The sequence below is a fragment of the Lagopus leucura genome, unplaced genomic scaffold, assembly GCF_019238085.1.
Source record: "Lagopus leucura isolate 7727_CA_CO unplaced genomic scaffold, USGS_WTPT01 Super-Scaffold_1, whole genome shotgun sequence".
Classification (NCBI taxonomy): Eukaryota; Metazoa; Chordata; class Aves; order Galliformes; family Phasianidae; genus Lagopus; species Lagopus leucura.
This window is the reverse complement of record NW_024962250.1, coordinates 9,754,352-9,776,261: the sequence shown is the minus strand read 5'-3', so window position 1 is coordinate 9,776,261 and position 21,910 is coordinate 9,754,352. Positions and strand designations below refer to the sequence as shown.

Sequence of the window (21,910 nt, the reverse complement as noted above, 5' to 3'; positions counted from 1 at the left end):
GCATTTCTGCCAGGAACCCCCAGTTCAAGGTAATGAAGGAGTGGTTACCTGGTGTGTGGCAGTTCCTGCCCAAATGCCCATCCTTTCCAAGGGGCTGGGAGGTAATCTACAGCTCTCTGCACCAGTAGCTGTATTCAGATGCTTCCTGCACCTCCTGACTCCTGTAAGTCTGTGTGTCCATGTGTGTTCGTGTGCATGCATATTAACATTTGTATGTCTCTCTTCTGTTTGACTTCCAGGACCACTCATAAACTGGCTCCTACAGCCTGAGCGTGGGTTTTCTCATTACCATCTTCCCTGTTGTTTTTCTGCTGCATTCTCTGTGTGCTGCCAAATTATGTTGCACTGGCACAATACCATGAAATCCCAGTGGTATTTTTGTCCTGATTGTCACTGTGTATCCTAAAAGCATGCGCAGTGTGACAGAAGGAGACAAACCCCTCTGTCCGCTATGCCTGGGACTGCAGGCAGGTGGCATGGGGCCGGTAATGGAGGGCAGCAGTCAGCCCTTTGTTTCAGAATGTCTGATTTGAGACAGCACTGTGCAGCGCTGCTTATATTTGAAAAGGTTAGGTCTTCTTAGAGTTCAGAGGTGGTGGGGAAAGAAGGAAGTGCAATGCAAAGTCCTCTGATAGCATAAAGCATAAAAACCTTTGCCATCCTCTTCTCTATCAGCTTTTGGCATGTCGTTCCCATCCTCCCTCCGCTGAACACATGAGGGTTCATCTGCTTCAAAGCAGAAGGGTTTTCTCCTCCCAGCTGAGCCAATTCAAACCAGAGGCTTTTTTCTGCAGTCCTTGTTTGCTGTCAGATCAAGGCCTGGATGTGTCAGCATGACATCCTCATCCCCCCCGCAAACTGCTGGAGGAGCAGGCCTTGGTGTCATGTTAACACAGCCGTGAAAGTAAGAATCAAGTTTCTGTTAGAAAGAGCTGTGGGTGCACAAGTAAACATAGGTGCAAAAAAGGCAGTGGTATGTAGTTCTGTGTAGATGCATTGCTCACCTGCTTCACACTGTGCAAGATGGGAATTGATGTTACTCCAGAATCTGCCTAGCTCTTAGCAATCATGTTGCATTGTGTTGAGCGAGTGAGCATTTCCAAGGCAGCATAGGTACACAAATGCTGACAGAAAGAACATGAAGTTTCTGTGCACTGAGCTGCACGGTAAGAGCGTCAGTGCTTTTGGTGCAGGTTTGAGAGGCGTCCATTTAAAATTCCTGTAAATATCTGGAAATCAGAAGGAAGGAAACATAGCTGTCGAAGCCTGCATGGGTGGAGGATTTGGTTTAGAGCCTCCACACAAAGTCCTGGCTTTACTGATGTGAGCAGAAATTCACTGCAGTTGTTAAAGGCTTGATGAGGTATGTCTGTCAGGAGCATGAATATGTCTTATCCACCAGACAGTGTCCTAATGCTGCCTCTATACAATACCAATATTACTTACATTAAAGAAAATACATTTTTTTGGAAGAACAGCACTGTTCCAACTGGACTTGGGCGAAGAGAGTTGTATGCACAGAGTACATGAATGCCTATGGCTTATATTCACGCATGAATATTTCACGGGTGTGTTTATGTCTTATGGCATTTTCAGCCCTGCAGCACTGGGTCGTGGTAAGCTGAGATGGCAGGACAAGGGAAAAGACTGCTGTGTGGCTAAAGCACAGGACTGGGAACCACAAAATCCATGTGTATCCTTTAGTTCCCCCCATTTACATTCTTGTGTGGTCTTGGGAGGAAAAGAAAGTTCAGCTTTACTCTGCTTCATATTCTATTCTCTGTCAAATGTAAGAATAAGAGCTACCTGCTCAGTGGAAACATCTCAAGGCTTCCTTAGTGCCTCAAAAGATGCGTGACATTGTTGGGATGCTGGGATTTGGAGTTTGGAAGGCATTATAAGTTCCACATTGTACAATAACCACACACATGTGAGCTTCCACTCCCTGCTCTGAGAGTGCAGTAATGAAAGGGAGAGATATGAGAGAAGTTCCAGGCCAGGACTGAGATACACTGCACAACTGATGCGTGGTAGTGGAGGACATAGGCTGCATACAAACCAGGCATACATTGTTTGTTATTTTGTTTTGGATTTTTTTTCCCCTCTGTTCTTCACAATGTCATTATTAAAACCACAATACTATTGGCCTCCATCCTGCAGATTCATGGAGCTCAGCAGGGAGCAGGAGGTCAGCCTCTGGCATGGTTTTGATTGGAAGTAGCACACTGGGGAGGAGAAAGAGCTGAGGGCCTGGCCTGGCCCCCATTCACCATCTCCATGCTGGCTTCATAGTGAGCAAGACAGAGGGCATGGGGCTGATTGCGAGGCCTCACGATCTTGAAGGTCTTTTCCAACTTGGTTGATTCTGTGAAAGGAGCAGGAAAGACCTCAAGGTGCTTTCCATTACTGTGCACGAAAAGAAGGTGAAGCAGTGATTCTGGTGGGCGTTTCCACCTGACTGCCAGCTTGACCGGTGGCCGAACTGCTACAGCTCCCATGTTCCTGTCGGGCATGTGGTGGCTTCCCACAGGCACGGGAGTGTCCCACAGGGGCTGCAGAGCTGCAGGAATGAGCTCTGCACCACGGCAGGCGCAGACTGGTGTTGCAGGGTTTTGTGCAGGACTGCCCTCATCAGCGGGCACCAAAAGGTGAGCTGGCTGTGTTCAGAACAAAAAGATGCAAAGTACTTTTTCAGTCATATGGTAGCGTTGTCCGTGGCTCTTGCTTTTTCCCATTGGACAGTTACAAATGGCTGCCTGAGAAGCTGGGGAGATGCTTCTAGCCTTTTCCTGAGCTGAAGTCAGGGAAGTGACTACCCTTCATTTTCGTGCAGCAGCATCCCTCTGCAACACATGGTTTTCTCCTTCAGTAGCCAACAAAATGAATCCTGGGAGGGAAGGAAGGAATTTTGCAGACCTGCAGTTCAGAGGACTGAGCTTTTGAATGCATTTTCTGATTCCTTTTCAAGTCCCTGGCAAAAATGTCAGCAAGGTGGTGGCTCAGAGCTTCATGCCAGGAAGGGCAGGCTGCCTTTTTACCGTACGCTTTTTGAAGCATTGCTTTTATCTGGAGCCTCTGTCCCAATTCTCTGTATTGCTTCCCACTGCAGATGCCATCCTTGCTTGGTCCCATCAGGGTGCATATGACCAGTGTGATTCAGTGGCAGGACTGGCTTGAATGCTATAAAGATGCTAAGCAATTTTCTCCTAATTACTTTTAATAATTAGTGTCAGCTGGTTTTCGTAAGATTTTCTACTTACGCAATTCTATGCCAGCAGAATCCACACAAAGGAACTTAAAATCAGGATGGTTAGATAAATAATTGTGGAAAAAGAAAAACTCAGAGGAAATTGTCAATAATTAGTGAATGGCTAATTGACAAGATCTGTTTTTCAGCACCCACCTGGCTTGACGTGTTCATCTACAGCAGGGGTGATGGTTTCACACTTTATCCAAATACTCATGTCCTTTGTTGTTAGCTGCTGTGTTTACGGCAAGGATAGCTCCCTTCCTTTCTGCACCTACAAGGACTGCCTGACCTGGCTTGTGCATGTGGCACTTTGCAGTAGCGGTGTGTGTTTGTGCAAATGCTGCCGTTGTGCTGTACCTCTGTAGTCCATAGACTCATCCAGCACTTTCTGGGCTGGACCCAAGATGTGTTCACGGGATACAGAAATGCCTGTCTCTTTTCTTGATTGTTTTTTTTTTTTCATTATTTTTTGTTTATTATTCCTTTCCTTTGCTGGTGGGATGCAGGCAGGGGAAGCTGGGGAGCCATGCACCAGCACCCTTGTTCACTGCCAGGAAATCTACTCGTGCCAGCTCATCGCTCTGTAGCCAGCCAGCCTCAGCTGCTTTTTATTTTATTAGAGAATGTCACACTTTGACTCAGAGCTGGATGCTATGGGAATGATTGTTCCACTCAGCTGGTCCCAGCCTCCTGTCCCCATGCCAAGGCGCGGCGTTGCTGCAGCCTGTGCTTGCAAGGCATTTCTGTGGGGCACATCTGTGCTTTGGGGTGACCTGTGCCTGCTTCCCCACAATGTCCTCAGCTACGGTAGGAAAATGGCCTCACATACAGTGACCTGTGCTAGATGAGCTCTTGGCACACAGTGAGGTGCTCAGCATCCTTGGAGACCACCAACCTGCATTTGTTCAAGGCCAGAAGCTGCATCACTGTGCTTGAAGCAAGAACAAAGACACTGCATTTTGGCAGTAGGTACAGGGAGACTGTGCAGACCAGGTTCATCAGCTTGATCTCCTTTGTCACCAGTGCATTCCAGTGCTTCAGCTTAAACGGCCAGTTTTCCAGCCTGTAGCAATGTGATGCTGCAGACTCCAAGTACCTTGCTCCATGGAGCCTAGCAGAGCACTGTCTTTTGTCAAGGTGTTTATTTCTCTGGGTGAAATTGTGGATTTGTCCTGGTGGCAGCCAGGGTATGTCCCTGCTTCCCCATCAGCCACAGGGCCTGTCTTGTCACCTGATGTGTGCCTTGGCTCTGTTCTCAACACTGGCTGAGGTGATATCTGTCACATAGGATGAGAACTGATGTCCCTATCCTCACAGCACCATGGCCACAACATGGAGCAGCCCAAATGTGATGCATCTATGAGAAAAGCTGAGCTTGATCACAGTAAGAGCATTGCTGAAAATGTGTTTCCCGCTGGCATTTCTTCTAACTCACTGTCAGAGGTCTCTGTGGAAGTTCTTCCCAGGGGACCCCCTCACCCTATTTTGCTGTTGTTCTTCTTGTTGTTCCCTTCCCACCCATCCCTTGCTTTAGATCTCAGAGGCAAGGTGTAATGAGCTGCCACTCTCCAACATTTTAATACATCATCTGATGAGGAGCTCCAGTGCAATGCTTATTTCCAGTGCAGTATTGTGCACCTTCATTGCTGTGGCTTTCTCTTAAAAGCAGCTTCTTATCCCCTTCACTGCCATTTTACTTCCATCTCATTATCTCCATTTCACCGACTCACCATACTGAAATTATTTCTCTCCTGGAAATCACCAATGCTCACAGTTTTCTGACTGTAGTGAGCTTTGCTTCGTATTATTGAGTTTTTTCTCAGCTCCATAACAATTTTTTTCTACTAGATATGCCAACATACATGACAATAAATTATTTAGTTCCTTTTTAATGACAGTTAGATCTCCTTGTTGTCAAATGAATTGAAATGTAACGGTGAGCAGAGTTCTCATGGATGCATTAACAGAGCCATGATACATACACTTGTCTTCTTGCAGTGAGGTTGAATGTCTTCTTGCATATCAATAGTTCTGGACTCAGATAGAAAAATGCCAGTGCCCCAAATTGGCTTGTGTCTTTACATGGCCTTGCATTGACATGTGAAGGCTGTCTCATGTCTTGACGTAGCCAACCGTACTGGAAATCTGCTTGTGTCCTCTGGATAAGTAGAGGAGTACATAGTTCCCCGGCAATGAGTTCGATAGGATTTCCTTCCAGCACTGTATTCACTCACACACTGTTTTTTAATGTTGTAAAAGTTGCTGTGTTTTTTCATCTCTTGAAGTAAGTAGACAGCAGTCTCCAATCAGCTGTTTGGCAGATGTTAACCAGAATCAGAGGTCCCAGCTCAAACAGCTACAGAAGGAAAATTCAATGAACATGAAATCAATACCAATAGCTGTGAGACACAGCAATGCACAGATGCTGTTTGATCCATTCAAAAAACTCACGGGAGGAAAGGTGACATTCTCCAAGAGCAGAAGTACTGATGTTTCTCATTCTGTAAGGGGTTTTGGTTTCTCATGTTTGCTGTTGCAAACATTGATTTCTGCTTTTTACAATTTTTTTTACAATTTTTTCCCCTTGCTGCTTCCTTATATTTTGCTGCTGTTTTGAAAAACTGCATTTAAGCTGAAGGGTTTTTTTTCTGTATTTTTTTCTCCCCACTTTATTCCCCGTTAAGCCAGAGAATGAGCAAGGTCGTAGAACTTCTCTAGAAAAGTTCACTCGCAGCATGGTAAGTTCTTTTTCTTCTCCCTCCTCCCTTTCTTCAGAACTCCATTTTTCATTGGGGGGAATGCAGATGTTTATCTTTTTATTTCAACTTTATGTTTGCAGATAGCATCTTTACAGCTTCTCTTTTAGTAGCGTAGCTCATCTAAATAGGAGCTCTGAAAACGGGGTGGGTGGGGAGCAGAATTCCATCGCAGTGCTCATTCCAGCTAATCATCACTGCAAAAGCAAACTGATTTGTGTCCAGAATTAAACGGATGGATGTCTTTTTGCTGTGTGCCCACTACAGAATGTGTCCTGGCTTTTCCTTGTGCAAAGAATCAGAAAAGCATGATTCTAGTAGCACCCACCATTTCAGCTGTATCCATACTGACCTCCATGCATGATTCGTGCTGCCAAATGTATATATATATATGTAGCCATCCACTACACTGCAGCCCCTCCCTCTGTTGCCCCCGTGTGTCAGTACTCATGTAAGTAGTGATGGATGATACCCTCTGACTTGCTCATAGTACCATCACCTGAAAAGGAGTGCAGTAACAGCAAGAAACATGACACTTTTAAACCTCTCAGATAATGGGATGGTGAGACCTCAAGGGCAATGGGCAGAGGTCTTCTCCTCTCATCCTTCACCAATCTCTGATCTTCAGCTACTTGGGCCCTAAAGATTTTCTGGAGAAAGAGGGCAATTCTTGGCTTTCTTCTTCTCCCAGTGTTGTGCATGTATCCTGGGGTGCCCCCCTCTTGCAGTAGCACAGCTGGCTTGGTGGGAAGGGCTGGCAGAGGCAGGGGAAGTGTGAAGGATGGGATCAGCAGTGTTCATGGGGCAGCAGGGAGCTAGCACTGAAGGTATATCAACAAGTTGTTCTGGTGTTGTTTAGTATCAAGTATGTTTTGACTTGATATGCCGTACAGTTTTGGCATACCGCTGTGATATTCAGCTTTATAACAAAGATGTTGGACTGTGTATATACAGTACATATGCTTTTACTTGCGTGTCTCTATGTGTTTGTGTACATTAATATATATGCATGCTATATATGTACACACACTGTATAAATATGAAACATTTGTACATCCAGATAGAAAAGAGGAAACTGCAGGTAAGTGTGAGCTATCATACAGCAGATAAACCTGGAGGGGTTCTTTCTGAACAAACTAAATGCAGAGCTTTGTAGTATATGTCTGGCAGGCTTCCTGAGGAATGTATTTATATAGCTAATGCATATGCACACATTTGAAGCATGTTGATACAAAATATATCACTGTGCCCATCTGCATATTTACTACTTTGTAAGAGTTTGCCAGAAAGAGGAACAGGCAAGATTTTTTTATTTATTTATTTTAAATAAACTATACCGATATATTTACACTGAGTAGCAAATTCTACTCCCAGATGCACCATTCAAGCTTTGAGGAGTCCTCAAAAGTACATGGGCAGCACAGCAGTAGGGCAGACATAGCAGTCCGTGTCCAGTTCAGCCCTATGCCTGGCTCCCGGCTGTAGAGACAGAGGTGCAAAGCTGGGCTGGCTCTTCCCTGTGCACCAAGGGACGCGGTCGGCCTCGGGGAGCTGCACTCGCTCTGGGCAACGCACTGCAGATCTGACAGTCTGTTGCACCAGAGCACTTACTAATCCACCTCATTTAAAAAATGATGGCACTGCACACGGTGGCAGGTTTATCTTATTACAATTTTCCTTTCGAATATAGCAAGGATTGACATTATGAAAGCAGAGTTAGCCTGTCTTCTTGCCCAAGTGAAGATAAATGACATCATAAAAATCAGACATCATGTATCATATATGTTATAAATAATACTTGTTACTGAGGTAATAACTTAATTTTAAAGACATACACACACACAAATCCATATATCTACATCTCTCTCTTCTGTCATATCTGATCATCTTACTAATTAAAAGGAGCCTGCTATACTATTTTTAGCTATGCAGTCTCAGCCTAGCTGTTTAAACCACAGTAGTTTCCCATCTGCTTTAGAAATGATTTAATAATCAGACAGAAGCTTAGTTCTTGTAAGCTGAGATGATCCTTCAGGGCCAAGAGTGGAGGGAAAATATATTTTAATGAGTACGTTTAGGGAAACCACTGGTGTTGTTGTCTCATAGAGGAAGCTACCAAGTTTCTTCCTAACTTGTGCTGGTGGTCATTTAATGGAAGGGGAAACAAGAGTGTTTGTTTTTATTTTTCTTTGTTGCACCTTGCAGCATCCTGAGTTCTCTCTCCAAAGCAGCAGTGGTTACTCAGCAATAACAGGGATTATGGGGATACTGGCCTCAGCAGGTAACTTCAAGTGATAAACCTGGGCCGTGATATTCTGACTTGATTTTGAACTTTTAAAAATCACACTATTCCAAGGAAGGAATTATCTCTCTTAAGTAAACTGGTGTTAAATTTTCTAACTCAGTATTGAGGCACTGACCTAGTATTGAGCACATCTCTACACTTTATTCCCAACTGGCACTTGTTTGTGAACAAAAGGCACGCACAGGGCTTTTGAGAGTGCCAGAGTTCAATTTCTGTGCTTTAAGAATGTTGCCAGATATTGGATATAGCGTTTGTTTGGAATTGTCATAACTTCTGTCTGAATCATTTGACATCACATGCTGTTAGTTGTTGTGTTCCTGGGCCGAGAAAGCTCTGTTCCTGAATAAGATGAAAAAGTTCCTGCTTTGCTCTTCCATCAATGGAATATGAGAGAAGAGTGATAGGACCTGGCAGCTCCCAGGTGAAACCAGCAGCTGCCATGGGGAGCCAAAAATGCAAATGCAAAGATTTTTGGCTACATATTGGAGTCTATGGGATATCTCTTACCTGTGTTTTCTTTGCCCTACCTCCTTCCTCAAGTAGTAGTTGGCCACTGCAGCATATGCTCTGGCATGATTTGTAGAGGCACATCATAGCTGCTTGCAACCTATGTTTGGATACGGTAAACTACAGCTTGTATTTTATCTTTCATTGTTACAGTTCGTAAGAAGTGAAATATTTAATAGGAAAAGGAGCCCTCCTGGTAACTTTTAGGGGAAATGCAAGTATGCAGTGAGACTAAGAGACTCCGGAAATTTACTTTAAATTTAGAGTAGTAGAAGATATCAGGTACAGAAGAGAGATGCACTGTGAAATGTATCCAAGGAATCGAGGGATATTTCCAAGTGATAAATTAAACACATTGCAGAAAGAATGAGGTGAAAGAAAAGGTGGTCTGTGTTTGGTTTACATGGGGATTGGGCTGTGGGTTAAGAATAGAAGAATAGAATTTCTCTAATGAGCTTTCATTTAAAGAACCTTAGACATTATGAATGGAGCATCTTGTACAGGACAGCAAGTCAATGAAGACCAAGGATTGTTTCCTTTCTTAGTCATAGGTGAATAACTGAATTGACAGAGGGGCTCAGCTTCATTAGCTGTATGAGACAGAACTGCAGGAGGCAGCAGGCAGGGACTGGTCAGCAGGAACTGCTTCAAGTCTATGAGGTAGCAGCAGTTGGTGTTTGCATTCTCATCCAGGAGCTTTGCAGACAGAGTCCCACACGTAATTCCTTGGTGTCTGTAAAGCCAGTGTCCTTCCATGGTTTCTTGTGAAAGGGTGAGTTTTCTAAGAATATTACTGGAGAGCCTATATTTTATATTTGTTTTATATAATTTCTGCCTGATGTCTGAAGTGCACTCCTTGCAGTGATTCAAACAGTATTTTCAGAGTAGCACTTCCTCTACTTTAGTTTTGTGGTACGTCTTAGTGATTTCATGCTGAACTGTCCTTGGCTCAGGCCTGTATGTTTATCCCAATTCAGTGTGGTGAAGCTACTGTTCTCTGCAAAACCTCAAGTCCCATGCTTCGTCCATGTTTATCTATTCCCTTGCATTATGCAACTACGATAGCCTCGTTGTCTATCCTGCCTGTGTGGCTGTCCCTTCCCAGATGCTTTCAGCAGTATTCTCCTCCAGCTATGTCTTGTTACCCCTGCTCTCACTTTCCTATATTCCCAACCCTTGACTGCATCCCTTGGCCACTGTTACTGGCCCTTGCTGTTCAGAATTGCGTGTCCTCTTGTTTTGTCTGCTGTTGGATCAAAGTCCAAGTCACACTCTGACTCTCCCGGTCCTTATTCCTAATTCATGAGTATGAAGTCACGCACGTAAAATGTATCAGGAGGGTCTTACCTGCCTCAGGTGAACTGTATATTTTGTGCAGTTGTATGTCACCATGATGTGTTACAAATACTAACCATGAACACAGTTCACGGGGTAGGACTGTAGGAGGAATTGCTGCCTGATATCATCATTTCTCTCTTTTCAGCTGGCTCCTTGATAATGTCATAGAACTGTCATAAACTTACCAGCTTTTCTACTTTTTTACTTTCACAGCTCTACTTAATTGCGTAAATAGATAACTGCATTTGAGGGAATGGAAAGTATTCATGACCTGCAATATAATAAAGCCAAAAGTTTAAGCCATTATGGCTAGAAAATACAGTGAGACGAAGTGTGGATAGTAGAAGGTGATACCCTGAAATGCTGATGAAATGGGTGTCAGGAACAGACAGTTAGAAGGGAAGGATATAGGAATGGATGCCAAAGCTTCTTAGATTTGGCACCAAGAAAAGCCATCTGGAAAAAGGATTATTTTTATCTTTGGATGTTGTCTTACTTAAAAAGAAAATTTGCTTGTTCCAGTACTCAAATCATTAACAAATACTGTCTCTACTGGGAAAAGGTTCTTGCATTCTATAGGTGTGGGAAGCACCAGAACATACGTGAAGCATGAGGGGACCCAGTGCGCACTGACAACTTGCCTGTTATGTGCAGTAACCAGTCAGTGGCTAGCCCTGCTTGGAGCCGCATGCCTGGGGCGTAAGTGCACGTACTGACAGGTCTCTGCATGCTTGTGTGCACTGCATCTGTTCCTGGTACCCACAGAGTGCCCTACCTGTACAATGTGTGGGCTGGATAGGTTTATGCTGCACGCTCAGTTCAGGAAATGGTGGGTTGCATGTATTGCATGTACATTGTGTTATCCATTCGGTATGCAGGTCTACTTCAAAAGATAAGTATTCTTCATTTCTCATGGGTAAGTTACTCTTCACTTCCTACCCTTAAAACGCTGCTGTGTGGTTCTGCTGGCACAGGATGGCCACTGCATTGGCCCCAGAGGACACTGCTCCTGCACTGGGTGAGTGATCCCTGCTTGCACCATCTTTGGGATACTTCTGAATGAAAGGCCCTATTTGGAGTTCAGTATATGCTTACTATCCATTTACTGCCTTTTATTCCAGCTGCATACAAATTCAAGAAGATAAAACTACCTTCTACATGCTGCGGTTACTGAATCACGACCTCAGCAAGGATTTCTGGGGAGAGGGCTTGGGCCCTTCTGTGATTTCAGCCAGGCTGATATTCCAGCACCAACAGACAGCATCTTTTAAACAGGCATACAGTAGCAGGGATGGGCTGACACCTAGAAAGTCCCTGTAAAACAAACAGGGATGGGGCACATTTTCAGGCAGGTTCTCAAACACCACTGAGCTGCACTTGCCCGGGAAGTTCTCTACTGGACAGGATCTGGGCTATCTGCACCATGCAGCACCTGGTGAGCATTGGCACTGGAATTGTGTGGTCTCTTAGGGTCATCCCTCCACAGGATGAGTTGGAGCAGTCCACAGACTGCTTGAACTAATGCCAAAATGGGCCCTAACACATTCTTAGATACGCAGGGCCCAAAATGCTTCCCAGCAGAAGTGGGGATGCATCCGCCTTCCCGGTGCTGCTGGGAAGGCAGAGGAGAGCTCCAGCATTCTTGGAGCTGCTTAAGGAGTTGGTGAGTACTGGGCTTATATATGTTCCTTGTTTGTTTTACATGTAGTGGTGCACCAGGGATTCTGAAAGCAAAGCGTAGCGTCTGCTTAGAAAGCATGGGAAAATCTCAAAAAATAAGGCAGGGATGGATGATACCAATTTTAATTGGACTACAGCACTGATCTGCTTTTATATCCCATCATATTAATTGAAAAAGGGGATAAATTGAAATGGAGATGTCAGATGTAGAAGCCTGACCCTGGTTAGCAGAGCTGTGAGCAGCAGCAATGCAGAGCAGCTTAGGCACCTTGGTACCAGCAGCAGGCTCATGCTGCACCATGTTTGGGTGACTCTTGAGATGGTGCTGGTGGCAACGGGTGAGCATCCTGTGTGCTGCTGTTGTGCTTGCCCTCTACAGCAGCTCCAGGGATCAGTCTGTGTCAGCATGGAATTGATGGTGTTGTCCATGATAGTCTGTGTGCTTCTTTAAGTGATATCTGTTCATAGTTTGTATTTATTTTGCACTAAACTAAGTTATTTTCCTTTATTGTTCATGTTTTTAACTCTGTTTTGTACTTAACTTTGTTAATTTGTGTTGTTTATTTTATGTTTGCAGTGTATCTTCTCATGAAAAAAAAAAAAGTCTAATAAAAGAATTTTTTTTAAATGACACTAGAATAAGATTTCCCCAAGATGTACTCTAACACTGAGAATCAAGGAGTACTGGCAGGGCTAGAGCCCTGGAAATCTTCTCCTTTGGTTGGTTGCAGGACACTGCCTGCCCACTCCCAGAGTTGTCAAAGTGCAGTAGCTAGAAGTTACGGAATTGCGTGATGCCTGTCAGCATGTGAAAAAGCTTAAATTGCAGCTGGTGGGAGATTTGCTCACCTCCAGCGGTACACAGAGCAGTCCCAGTCCTCTGCTGAGGTCTTACAGAGGGATGGAGATGTACTACTCCCCGGGAGATGGCCTCTCCCCCAGGAAAGCAATCATTCTGGTTGGGGAAGGGACAGCACCAGGGAGCAGAAGGGGATGGAGAGCAATCAGTGGAGTCAGCTGTCCTAAGTGGGTGGGTGAGGAGTGTGGAGTGGAGTGGCAAGACAGTGCTTTGTTTGTGTTGCTGTGGTAAAGAGTTGAGCACCAGAAGCATCCCACACGCTTCCTCGGCCTCACTACTGGGGACAAACACCACCCGATGTTAAGGTAAGTGCCTGATGGGGTGCATGGGAGTGCTGGCCTGTGCATGCTGCTGGTGGTGAGCGACTGCATGTTGTGCATGTGAGCTGCACTGTGTGCTGGGCACAGCATGCCGCTTGTGTGAAACTACAGGTATGGGACAAAACTAAACTGTCTACTTACAAAAAAAACACAATTCACATCCCCTGCCTTCTCTCTTACTAGGCCAAGTGCTGCCTTTGGTAGAGGAAAGAAAAGAGCAAGGTGGAAAGTGGTGGCTTGTGCAAGAGATTTGAAAGGAGATCTGCCTAGTTTTTCTGTCAATCCCAGATGGGCTTTTCCCCCTCTTGTTTGCTTTTTGCCTGTGTTAAGTTGCTGAATTCTGCTTCATTCAGATAACTGCTAATTGCATTTTGTATTTTAGTTTTGTAGCTGCTCAGCCATAGAAAGTGCTGTGTACATCCAGTAGCCTGTGGGTCGCTTCAGCAGGGTGTGGTAAGAGCCCTGCTAATCCCGGGGCCAGCTGGTCCCCTCCCAGGCACACGGCTGAGCGGGAGGGTGGGCCCCAGAACTTGGAAACCCCCTTCTGGGGTTTCATTAAGGTCTATTAAGAATTCCCTGACTTTTTCCTTAGGTTACTCCAGGTTGTAAGGTTGCACTCTGTATGACAGAGGTAAAAGAAGCACTGTAGTGTGCTGAGCTCAAGACGTTGTGCTCTGTCAGCAAAGCTTAGGTGAAACTTCTGGAAATAAGGCAGGAGCTATAGACATTTTTGTGCAGTGGGGAAAGGAGAGCTAGAAATGTGGGCCAGGAGCTGGCTTCCTGCTAAGCAAAGACAGTGGAAGGAAAAAAATCGTTTATCTTGGCTGAGCCTGTTTAAAGAAAATGTGAGGTCTTTTGTAATGACCTAAAACTTCATCTACCTGTCAGTGATCTCACTAAGAGAATCCTGACCCAACGCCAGATCAGACTCGAAAGGACCCTTGAAGTTCTCTGGCATACTTTGCACCCAGCTATGTTGTAGATACCCAAGATACAGGTATGTGTCTTACCCCGGCCATCTGAGGCGATGTGGGCCAGCCTCACTTGTCAGCTGGCCACCCCACTGCAGGGGCGCTTCTTTCCAGGGACGCTGAAGCATGTCGCACGAGCTGGGGTTTATGTTGTATCTGTCTGGTGGAAAGCTAAGTATAGCATTCCCAAATGTGCTGTGTCTCCTTCTGAACCTCGTGCTACGGAAGCATGGGAAGATTAAAAAGAAGCAGAAATAAGAGGGACCAGTTGGTATATCTTTGAGAAGAAAAATCCCAAATCAGGTGCCCACAGACCAGTAACATTCAGTCTGCAGGTGCTCACCCCATTCAGGCCCCAAAAGTGAGGCTGATCCTTGGGTTAGAACAAATGTGTGTGTGGCTGGAGACCACTGAGGAAACAAAGTAGTGCAGTATGTATTCTAAAGCTCTCCCAGTGTTAATCTATGTGTGCTGGCTTCTTTTTCTACCCATCTTGCTGCTGCTGTGCCAGCCAAGACTGGGCCAGACCCACAGCATCGAGCCCACTGCAGAGCCAGGAGCTACGTCCACAGTGCCAAAGGAAGCTGTGAGGGAGTGCTGCAGCATCTTGCACTGCCAAACAAGGTGCTGAGGCGGGAGCTGGCGTGTCCCCAGCTGCCTGCCACAGAGAAGATAACAGAGAAGCTGACTGGCTGCCATTATCTAGGGCCATTATAAAAACCCAATGAGTATTCATTGGTTTTTTTCCTAAGGAGCTATCCAAATACAGGTATAAATATATATATTTTTTTTCCTAAAACCAGCCATGTTATGGCTCCAGAAATTAACATCTGGATGTTTACCTTCTTTTCCTTCAAATTGGGCTTAAGAATCAGTGCTTCCTCAGCACCCTTTCACTGGTGTTCACAATAGCAGTGTGTGCTGACCATGCCTGCAGCTCCTGCAGAGGACTTACCCACCCCCTGGGATTGCACTGGCCCAAGCTCCCCAGGAGTTTGTTCAAAAATGAGAATTTGATTTACAGTGAAAGAAAATAGGCTTATCTTAAGCAGCAGCAGTGCCATACAGCAGCTGGGCCCCAGGAGAGAGCCTACAAAATGGTGGTGGTGGCACTCCCATCCCAGGAGGGATGGTCCAAGCGACAGCACTGTTTGTCACAGCAGAGTGTGGTCATGTGGTCAGCCCAGCAAATTGCTTGATAAAGGCTGCACGTTTGAGTGGTAACATCAGGCTTCTGCAGAGAGCTACTGCATCCATCTGCTGTAGTCCTGAATGGGAAGAGATGAGGAAACAAAGAGGCTGACGGGTCCTTTTTTCTTGGAATGTTAATGTGTTAATCTAGAGAACAGACCCGGATCTGTTCAAACTGCTCGTATGATCCGTGGCAGAGGTTTGGCCCAGACCAAATGGCACACTTAAGAGTCCAAGAACAGGAGTTACGAACACAGGACTATTCTCAGTAGGTGATTTGGATGTGGCCATCTGGTTTTTAAGAGTAATTGGGGTGAATTACCACCCTAAGCTACTGATTTTCCGTACCTTGTGGGTATAAACTGCATGCCAGTTCTGATTTTCCTTCCCTTTGCACTCTGAATTTGTTGCAAGGTGATCAAACAACTTCTCTAGTTGGAATTGGCTGGATGGTCACATTCAAAGAGTTGCAGTCAACAGTTCAATATCTGGGTTGAGACAAGGGACAAGTGTTGTCTGCAGGGGTGGACAAGCAGTGACTGAGGCCAGTTAGCCACAACTCACCTTGCAAAATCCCAGGGTAAAATTGCAGGTAACCGAAAAACCCTCACCAAACTGTCCAACAGTCCCCATCTCGTGGCAGCTGCTTCACTCACACTGTGGGTCTCCTGTCTGTCTGTTTGTCTGTGCCTTCCTCCAGGGAAAGTCTCTGGCCAGCAAGCGCCTGACGGGCCTGATGCAGTCCTCCTGACAGTCACCCCACCAGTCTGCCACCTCACCAGGGAGGGCAGGGTGCCACAGGGGACAGCAGGAGCAGAGAGCAGCTCAGCGAGGGACAGCCCGCCTGTCACCAATTTCATCAACACTTTATCTGCACAGCTTCGTAGTGACACCGAGCTCTGCATGGGGACTTGGATTCCTGCTTGGGTTTGTAGGAGCACAAGCCACAGTACACAGGAAGCAACAAGACAATGGCTTGGTGTGTTGTTATTTGAGGAAACAGACTTCACCACTGCTTGGAGAAAGAGGAACTGAGAGAGATCAGTGGTTTTGCTTCACTTCTTCTCTTCCTAGCACAGACACGGCTATAAAAGATGCCACTGCAATCCCATTTGCTCTTTTTCCTGTGGCCATCTGGATCCAATAAAATATCTGCTGGAAGCTGCTGCTCCTTTCCACAAAGTATCAAATGCATCTCTCCTGCAGATCCATTGACTTTAGCTTTGTTTTTAATTTCCTATGTCTCTCCTCCTTTAAAATATCAGGAAAAAATGGCCCTCATTAAGTTTGTCACTCGCTGTCCTTCCAATGGCATGTAGCACGTCCAAAGACGATGGTCAGATCCTCGTCCAAAGGCAGGAGACTTTGAGTGGCTTACATCACCTGAGGATCTGCCCCACTGCGTCAGACTGATCTTGGTGCACATCCTCCGACATCGGCGGGATTGCTCTGCATGTACGTTTAGTGCAAGACTGCCTGACGTAGTTGTGTTTTAGATGTATGACGCACATATGCACAAACACACAGACACACACATGCGGTATTTAAAAGTGAGTTGTTTTCTATTGTATTTGGTTTTCTATTTATTTGAAGTTTTACATACTTACTTAATGATGGATGTTCAAGTTTTATTCCGAGTAGGTAGAACTGAACCACTTAGAGGAAATTTAGCCCTGATTACAGTGGGCCAAAATCTGTTCATGTGTATACAGGGGAAAGTAACTCTGCTGTAGGCATGTGTAATGGAGAGCAAAATTCAGTCTGCAGCAAGGAGAGATCTGATGGAGAAAGGCTTGTCAGAAGTTTGTGGCTGTGCAGATGCTTGGGTGCCTGTGTTTCACATGATGTAGAGCCCGTGAATACAAATGCAAGAGATGACCCAATAGCTTGTTTCAGAACGTGGGTATTACAGAGGTTAGGATGAAGACAGACCTGAAGTGACTTGGTTAATGACAAAACTCACATTATACTAGCTGCAGATATGTAAAATGGATTGCATTCACATACAGTATACTGCCTATATACAAAATTTTCAATTTCAATTGACTTAGTACCATGAAGCCTGTACTTTTTAAGCAGTTCAGATCTGAAGTGTATGTGAAAATAGACACTTGGTCTTCTTCCCTTATGCCAAGCCAAGCTGGTTTGGTTTTTGTTTTGTTTTGTTTTGTTTTTTGGTTTTGTGTGTGTGTGTGTGTGTGTGTGTGTGTGCAGGTGGTAGAAATTGCTATATGGGTACATGTCTGCATTCCTATCTAGGCAAAATTATCTACCTTGCTAAGTAGACAGCTGGCTAACAACCATATTTATTTCTGTGGCAAATATTATCCTAATATCTGAGGCTAATGTATGCATAAAATCAGGCCAGCATAGTTTCCAACAGTAAAATAATTTTCCCTCTTTACCCATGAATTTTCTCATTTTGATACCTCAATTATTTTTCCCAGACAGCTCTTGATATCAATTTCACATAAGGTCTATAGGACTCTACACCTGCATGACTATACAGTAGAGTACTGAGTACAGTATTTGTTGTTTACACTTACCTAGTTCCTATAATAGGCCTATTAACTGGGATCTTCAGACCAAATTCCTCCTACATACATGGCAATACATGGCAAGTCAGAGCTCCAGGACTGCAGAATCATCATGGCTGTGCACGTACATACAGGTAACATTTTGCCTCTCATGGAGACATTCGGATCTTTGCTGATTGTCACTAAACCATCTCAGCAGGACCTGTCCATTCCATGCTGACCATCCAGCCAAAGGCTCCCCTCTGGTAGTAGTAAGTCTTTGTGCAACAGTCCCAGTTGTCCAGCCATGCACATTCAAACGTGTCCCCCTGTGCCACCCCTAAGAACGTGCTGTGTGCTGCCTGTAGGTAATTTGCTGGGTTTGAACAGCCAAGAGCATGGGGGAACTGCGGACAGTGAGTATGCATATGGGCATACATCAGGGGGCCTGGATGCTGAACAGCTTGCTATCTAAATGCACACTGGCACAGCTAATCTGCTCAGCAGCAGCAAGCCGAGCGGATGGAGCTGCGTATGCTCTGTAGAGGGGAGAGCTCCCCTCCTAGCTTCCTGCCCACATTTCTCTGAGACAAACATCATGAGATCAGACAGGGTCTCCTCCTGGGAGCACATACAAATGGCTGTTCACGTGTCTTTTACTTCACATATGACAATGCTAACGTGTAAGTATTTCCATGCAACCTGCATCCTTGAATTACTGCTGTTTAATGACATCACTTATTGCAAGTGATGCTTCTCTTGCGCACTCACCAGTGAGCACCACCCACTGAGTGCTGCAAGCAGTAATCTGCTGCTTTATAAGCATCCATGTCTTCCAGCTACCTCATCGCCCAGAAGATGAGTTAGGAAATCAGTTTTTCACCTCTCCTTATGTTCTCAATGGCAATGTTTCAATGAAAAGCAGGCTTGGAAAGCTTTTACAATCTCCATGCTGTGAGAGCTAGCCACCAGGCATCCCATACCTGCAGGGCTATAGCTGTGAAATACAGCTGTACACTATTATTTGGATAATGGAATATCCAAAGCATTAATGACCATCATAGTGGGCCAGCACCAGGACAAGCACGAGGAGGTTTTGACAGGTCAGTGCAATGTTAGGCTAAGGCAAATGGATTAATACATTCTATGTATGTATAACTCAGTGCTAAAATCCCATAGAGTACTGTAATAAAATGGTAGCAGGGCATAAAAAGCCACAGTAAGCTGACATAATAATACCAGGATAAATGTAGCAATAAGGTAACACAGGCCACTGCAGTAAAGTAGCATTTTGGTAATGCAGCAATAAGACACAACAGGACGCTGCAGTAAACTAGTTTGGGGAGTAAGGCAGTAGTGATGGCATGTGTGGGCAGTCTGGTGTATTTGTGTCAGGTACTGCAGCAATAAAGCCAACACAAGGTGTGCAAGTAATAAGTTACTACAGTAACAGCAACACAATGCACTGTACAGCTATATCAGGAAGCTTCCATGCTGCAGGCAAGTCCTACAAGACATGGTAATGAGACAAGGCAACATGTGCCCCATTTCTATAAAAAATGGGTCTTTTCTCTGCATAGTAACTAAGATCCTGGAATCGTCTCATCAACACCAATACCATCCACTCCTGCTTTCAAGAAAGCTGAGGTGAGAGCATTCCCCCATCCAAACTCTTATATTCGTCTGGAAATAATGACTTGACTCGTCTTTTTGGCCAAATTTGCACAGATGGTGAGGTTCTTCAGTCACTCCTCATTCAGGTGACACCGGCAATTCATTGGTCCTTTGCCTTGGGAAGGCTTTGGCTCTGTCAACTTCTGGAATGGGTGGTGCTTTCAGACTACAGCTATTTCTGTTTTGGGGGGAGATGGGAAACTAGGTACGGGACATCTGACTGTACTGTCCTGTTTCCTGAAATGCACAAATAAATTGAGCATCCTGGAAAAGTCAAAGCAGTGAGGACCGAATCTGTTCTGTCTGTCATGCACACATGGAGAATCTTGCCAGAATCAGTGGGAACCCGATGTATGCCCATGGGACCAGTTCTCAGTGTCACCAGGTGGGTGGCTGGTGGTGGGTGCTTCTTCAAGTCGTGTTTCTTGTTGCCTTCCTGCTTTTCCTTTATTTTATTTTTCTTTAGCACCACCTTTGTGAGAAATGTCTTTAGAAAAAATCAGTTTGCTGTAAAACAACGTGTAGCAAGGTGGTCAATGAGTAGGTGGATGGATTGCTTTCTTTGTAGCCCTTTGTAAAGGGTAAAGCATTCTGGGGAGGAAAAAAAAAAAAAAAAGAAACAACAAAACCCACACAACAAAACAGCACCCACTGCTATACTCGGTAATAACCTTAAGCATCTATGTCAACAGTGCAGCTCGGAGTGTGTGTGTGCTAGATAACAAGCTGCTCTCCTGGGGAGGGGACGTATATAGGGCACACTGCACACCGACATCAGCAGGAGCAGCTCACAGCTGGCTCTGCCTCCTTCCACCAGACCCAACAGAGACAGATTTTGTGGCACAGCTTTCCGATCTCTCACACAACAGCTTTGCTATTCCCTAATAGGGCTCCCTCTGTCTGGAGCCAGTGGAGTTCGGTTCAGATTCCGAGCAGTGCTCTGATATGCCTTGGCTTGGCTCTTTCCGTATACTCCTTGGCTTACTCTTATTGTGGTTTAATGATTAAGTAGGATTATTAAAGCAGAGCTCGCAGTAGGGTGAGATAGGCTGGGTTATCATGATTTTGTAGTTTAAGCTGTGAGCAATTTTGCAGCTTCTCAGTGCTGTTTATAACCTGAGACAGAGAATAAGCGAGGCGGCTGCTCAGCAGAACAGCGCGTCGTCGAACAATGCGCTATCTTCATGCCCATACGGACTTTGAACTTACTGGCGAGGAGAAACGCTTTGTAGTGAGAAAAGTAATCTCACGGCAGGAGGGAGTCAGACCTGATCAACTTTTTCATGTGCTACAGATTTTGCTTTGCCAGCCCCTAACATCTGCAAGGCTCACCGCTAAGAGCCAGCAACCTCCTAATCCTGCTGCTGAGCATTTGAAAACAAGCTTTTCAGGAGTCTGCCTTATACAGCAATGCCATTACTCACAGCTTCTTAACATGAATTTATGGCCATTGCCACAAGCATCAGTGTGGCTGCCCACTCCCATCAGCAGTGGGAAGCTGCGCATGCACTCTGGAGGCTGGAGGTTGGTGGGCAGAACGTAGGGAGCAGTTTGCAAGCTCACAGCTTGAATGTGCTGTAGGGGAAGGAGCCCAGCGCAGTTGGAGATGGTTGGATGTGAGCAAGGCTTGTCAGGGCTGTCAGCAATGACGCTGGTTTACCAGCACATTCCCATCTGGAGGTCTACATAGACCCTGACACATCTCACGTGGCAGAGGAGAATGCTGTGGGATTGCAGTGACCCCTAACTAGTGCTGTCTGTCAGCAGAGATAGAAAACTGAGCTTGCACCTGTTTTCTCTGGGGTCTTAAACCGTGCCACCCTTCCCCAGGCAGTGAGAGAAAAGATCTGGCCTGCTCCTTTTATGGCTGGAGTAGGAAAGCCTTATCTGGGCTGAACTTCAGGAGCGATCGCTTCCACTTGGATCCATGTCAGGGTTTCTTCCATCCATCTCTGTGTGGGCTATGCCTGCATGCCACACAGCATCACAGCCCTTCATTGGCATCCTTGGTGTCAGCCTGCAGCCACGTGAGCTAAGGCACACCAGATGAAAAATTCAAATGATGCTTTACACAGCACAACATTTCCCGAGAGGGATTCTGAGCTGCCCAGCTGTGCTGTTCTCAGGCCGTTTGGAGCCACACACAGAAAAGAGGCACAGTAGCACTTTTCTCTACAAGGAAAGAGCCCTGAAGGGCCTCTCACCTATGTGATGTGTCTGGCAGCACTCAGAGCATCAAGGGAGTGCGGGTGAGTTCCACAAGGGCAGATGGTCTCTGAGGATCTCTGCTACGGTCTGGGGAAGTGGATGAAAGCGGCTCCATTGCACGACCTCCTAGCGCCGTGTATTTTTTGGCCTTGCTCAGGCATGGTGACCGCTCAGGGCTCACTCTGGGCACCCCGGGCAAGGCGGGCAGCCAGCTGGCAGAGCAGGGCCCAGCTGCTACATGGCAGGGAGCCGCAGCACTGTTAACCCTTCCTGAGGTACCGCCGCCACACCATGCGGTGACTGCTGCAGCACCTGCGGGTCCACTGCCAGTTCCC

General features: G+C 45.7%; 1 protein-coding gene across 4 annotated transcripts in view; it reads left to right on the top strand.

Annotated features, from left to right (window-relative positions):
* RGS6 (regulator of G protein signaling 6) overlaps positions 1 to 19,645 on the top strand; it is a 232,904-nt gene extending 213,259 nt beyond the window's left edge. For 3 of the 4 annotated variants that reach the window (XM_042876030.1, XM_042876180.1, XM_042876107.1), the window contains exons 17-18: positions 5,935 to 5,988; positions 15,878 to 19,645. In XM_042876030.1, coding sequence (XP_042731964.1) covers positions 5,935 to 5,988; positions 15,878 to 15,928 — 105 coding nt within the window. In that variant the 3' untranslated portion in view covers positions 15,929 to 19,645. The remainder of the gene's footprint in view (positions 1 to 5,934; positions 5,989 to 15,877) is intronic. The other variant, XM_042876246.1, reaches the window with a different exon arrangement.
* Positions 19,646 to 21,910: the final 2,265 nt, after the last annotated feature.